The sequence below is a fragment of the Monopterus albus genome, unplaced genomic scaffold (assembly GCF_001952655.1).
Source record: "Monopterus albus unplaced genomic scaffold, M_albus_1.0 scaffold29.1, whole genome shotgun sequence".
In the NCBI taxonomy this organism is placed as follows: Eukaryota; Metazoa; Chordata; class Actinopteri; order Synbranchiformes; family Synbranchidae; genus Monopterus; species Monopterus albus.
Genome location: NW_018127909.1, coordinates 4,689,483 through 4,694,203, shown reverse-complemented (window position 1 = coordinate 4,694,203; position 4,721 = coordinate 4,689,483). Strand labels below are relative to the sequence as shown.

At 43.4% G+C, this 4,721-nt stretch overlaps 1 protein-coding gene across 1 annotated transcript in view; it reads right to left on the bottom strand.

Annotated features, from left to right (window-relative positions):
- Window positions 1-4,721, bottom strand: part of cp110 (centriolar coiled-coil protein 110) — a 6,285-nt gene extending 1,564 nt beyond the window's left edge. The window contains exons 1-2 of the mRNA XM_020596216.1: window positions 2,770-4,721; window positions 2,192-2,319 (exon numbers count right to left, since the gene is read on the bottom strand). Coding sequence (XP_020451872.1) covers window positions 2,192-2,319; window positions 2,770-4,363 — 1,722 coding nt within the window. The 5' untranslated portion in view covers window positions 4,364-4,721. The remainder of the gene's footprint in view (window positions 1-2,191; window positions 2,320-2,769) is intronic.

Genomic DNA, 4,721 nt, shown 5'->3' with positions numbered 1-4,721 from the left:
TTTTAATACAGCCAGAGTAAAAACAACATCGGAGGAGGTATGAGACAAAGCAAAGAGCGGGATGAGGGGGGAAAAACAGAAAGAGAAGGGACCACTGTCGGCGGCACTCGGCAGGACAATCTGGCACTTAACCACAGATGCTCATGAATTAAACAAATTATCCTTTCCTTTTCTGTGTCAATTCCCTCAGCCCCTCCTCCCTCTACCAGAGAGTCCAGCCAGCTCGCTCGCTCATCACATCGCAAATGATGGGAGGACAGAGGGGAGATGAAGAGGAGTCCTTTTATTAAACAGCGTATGCTCATTATATTGTTGTTAAAGATACATAAATTACAGAGACTGTGATTAATAGGGCAAGGACATTGGCCAAGAACAAATACAGACACAAGATGAAGAAACAAGAACTGCTTGCCAGAGAACAGCAGGAGTCCTTGAAGTCTTGTTGCATGTGCGCACACGCACACACACACACACACACACACACACAAACAGGCGACCATGCCAGCTCGCCTCTCAGGGATGTAATGAACATTTATGGTAGATCCCTGTGGGTTTTTTTAACTGGGGAGAAACTGAAGGTCTCTTGTAATGAGCAGATGTCTGTAGTCTGCCCACGACTCAGGTCTCCGGAAACACACTAACAGGTAGGACCACAAGATGTGTGTGTGTGTGTGTGTGTGTGCTTGTGCTCACATGTGGAACAGAGCCAGAACCTTTTAAAGGTCTGCATCAAGTAAAAAAAATCATTTAGAGTCAATATATCAGAGCTTAGTGAATTGGTTAGAAACTCTCAGTCTGTTCTCATTTTGCAAAGATGAAAACAGTGGGTTAGACATTAATTCTTAATTTTTCATAGGTGACTTTGGGTGGAGTCAAAAACCTTGGTAGAGGGAATTATGGCAGCTGTACAGGAGTTACGTAGCTCTAGATCTGTACAGCAATACGTGATGCAACCTGATGCAAGAAGCGGACCAATAGGATGGAGGAAACGTCAGTGGCTGTGTTGGAACTGTATTTAAAGTTATAAATGTGTGGCAGGTTCAGAAACATGTAATTACAGAATTTCCTTCATTTCCTCCATATTGTTTTATGTTGTTTTGACACTAAAAGCAAACAAAAATACACTTGTCATTTGCAATTCAAGAGGAAAACTCAAAGACTAACCCATCCTTTCCACCGGGTGTAGCTCTGTTGCATTCCATCTGTGATGCAGTTTTGATCTGTCCTCTGTGGGGCTTCATCCCCCCCATCGGGTGCGGCTGTAGAACGGCTCGTTGTGGTGCTGATTTATCATGTAGACCATTTTTCTTTGTTTTTGAGTTTCTAAAATAGGTAAGCTTCTTAGTTAAATTGTTTCATTTTTTGTCTGTTTTAATCGTGCTGTAGCCTGCAGACTAGACTACAGTCAACCAGTTAAATTTAACAGTTAAGTAGTTATGAAGCACAGGTCAAAGATTTGTGGCTGTGCTTTAGTTATTAAAACATTCATCTTTACTAGCTACTTATTTGGTATCTATGTTTCACATAACATATAGTGTTATGTTTACAGCACTATCTGATTGGTGGGTCGAACTTTTGTCAGAAGCGTTCCAGAAGCGGGATCTGTGAAAAACAGAGCAGGCACGTATCTCTAGCGAAGCGGGGCAGAGAGCCGCATCTGGGACACTTCAGAAATGCATCACAGCTGCGCCCGGTGGAACCACAAGCACTGACTAGACTAACAGCAATCAGCTCTGGCAACCGTGCCGCAGACAGAACGCAATGCAGCCGCATCCAGTATAAATGAGGGGTAAGACTGGCAACACTCTATATTTTTAATTATCATCAAAATAAACTGTTCAAATTCTCGTTCCTGTCCAATTCTTTAAAAAAAATACTAAAAAAATGTATACCTTCATTTTTAAACAGGATAAATAAATTCCTAATACAATAGTTTTTAGCAAACAGCAGTACACTGTGTGTTTGTTGGAGACTCATTTGTGCGGTGCTTCTGAATGTGCACTGACTAAAGACATTAAGATTACACCTGCAGAATTAGATACAAGTTAAAAAAATGAGCAATAGACTCCTGCCTCCTCTTTTTTGGCTTCACATGTCTCTGTTTTAACATTGCTTGTTTAGCTTCAAGATCTGTCATCTTAATAACAGCAAATTATTCATCTAACGTTGCCAAAATTCCACCCAGTCTTACCTGCAGTAGTTCTTCCTGTTGTCTCCTGTGCTCATCTTGCAGGGCTCTGATCTGAGCAGCATGGGCCTGTTGTAGTCGCTCTCGCTTGCCCTTTGGACTGCCATGGTCTTCATACCGCCACACTGCAGCTAAAGTCAGTAAATACAACAGTATGTTGTCAAATATGAAGATAAACTAGTGGCAAGATAAAAACCTAAATAATGCAGCACAATGGGTTTTAAACCCATGGGTCAAGGAGGGCAGGGATTATGCATGTTTCTGTTCCTTCAGCATATCTGCCCTCAATCCTGACTGATCTTGAATATTGCTGGTCAAATAATGACAGCAGGTTGGAGTTCATCCTGCAGATCAGCATAAGGTGCGATAAGGACTTCTTAATGTCAGGTCTTTGTGTCATGTTTGCAATAGTGATTGTATATTTCTCTATTGTTTAAAACTCTGCACAACCCAGTTGTAGCTACACACTATGGAAACTTGAGTTAAATCACCTTTTACAGAGCTCGATGGGAGTGCAAACCTGCACAACCTCAAACCTCTGTGGCTCACACTGTAGTTTGACATCCCTGACCTGGTCTTACCTCTGGGAGTACTGGAGCTGGGTCTGACCACTGAACCAACTCCTCTGCTGACATCTGCACTCCTTTCCTGTGTCTCCTGTGAAACGTGCATGACCAGTCTCCGTTTGACCTTGGACAGTCCGCCCTGACCTTCGCCTCCACTCTCTGGGGTCAGATCCTTCTCCTGAACAAGATGACCTTTAGAGCCCAAGTCAGAGCCCGATCCTTCAAGGAGCCACAGGTCAGATGGTGTGTCCACATCATACGACTGGTTAAGAGATGGTGAGTGGGTAGAGTCATGATGGTTGCTGGTATCCACAAGCACTGAGGCACTACATGGAGCTTTGGTTTCAGATGGAGCATTTCGGAATACGTCGGGAATGCGCATCTGCTGTGCTACAGACCGGATACATTTAGCAGACGGCTGCTGCTTTCTACAGCCATACATCTTAGTTAGTCCTTCTTTTCCTGTCCCTTGGTCCTTTTGACTCTCTATTGTTAAGATTTTGACTGTCCTGAGTTTGCTTAATTCAGCTGTCTCAGTTCCCTTTCTCTGTGCTATGAGAGGAACATCATCTGTGTCATCGAAGCCTGGTTCAGGTCCTGCATCTTCATGTGTGTTTTTACAATTGTGGAGTGATTGTCTTCTCAGCCCCCCGCTGCACTCTGCATCGTTGCCATCACCTCTCAGCTCGTTCTCCCAACAGTCGCAGTCACCTTGACAAAGCTGCATGTGTTTATCATTTTCAATTTGCTGACAATCCCCAATGCCTTTAAAGCTCAACTCGCTTTGCATGCTGGTCTCAGTTTGACTGTGATTCCCCAAGTTTTCTTTCACTGTAGACTCCAGATCTGAGATCAGTATTTTTAAACTGGACAAGCTAGACTCAAGCTGATCTATGTGCTGTGAACTCTTGGCTAAACCATTTGTTACATCTCCCTCAACCATGAGATTCACAGTAAAAGGAACTGCTCTGTGATGTCCCATATTACTCTGTTCTTCATTTAAACCGGCTTTGACTACAAATGTCCCCTCCTTGGTCTTAACCCCATCAGTAACTTCTCCGCCTTTTATAGTGCCTTTGCTTTTGCAACGAACAGGACTCCTGCAGAAATTAGGGGCTGGGATAGAATGATACTTCCCTACAGCTGAGGGACCAGTGCTTGAGTAAAAAGCTTCTTGAACCGTGGAGGTTTCTTTTGACATGGGGTGTTGCTGGATGAAGGCGCTAATTTGTTTAGGCTCTGCTATGACATCGTGTGAGCTGTTCAGCTTATTATTTTGGAACATTGTTTCTTCCTGAACACTTGTCATTTGCTTAGTATTCCCATCTTCTGTTAAATGCATGCTGCCAGATTTAACATTTGCCCTTTTCCCAATCAACTCACTCTCAATTATCCTATCATTTCCCCATGATTTCTTTGGTGATGTTTCCATTGTCGGTATAAAAGTGCCTCGACCCTCTTTAGTTTTCTTTCCCTCTGCAGTCACAGTCCTCTTGTAAGGGAACTCGTCATTCTCCTTATCAGAGAGGCTCTGTTCCTCTGCCCTTGCTCTTGGCTGTTCTTGGGTCTTCTCCTGGATTTTACTATTTTTGGCTTGATTCCTAAGCATCCGCTGGTGCCATCGATACTCCTGAGATTTTTTCTGCAAGGACTGGAGGCTAAGACGATAAGGCTGCTCAGAAAGCTCTGCTTCATCTGTATGGTAGTCTGCTGGTTCTGCTTCTGTGGGGTTGTACTGAATATGCAGTTCTGTTGTCAGACAGTGATCAGTGCTTAATGTTTGAGATAATTCTGGTCTGCTTTCTAATAAAGAAACTGGGATCTCAATTCTATCAGCACTGTGATTTTTGTCAAGGCCAAGTACTGTAGCATAAGGATGGTTGTCTTTATCCCCTGTGCTGTCCAGATTACTGCTTTCAGATTTTCCCCCTAGTGAATGGTCACATATAACTGAATCCTGCTGATAG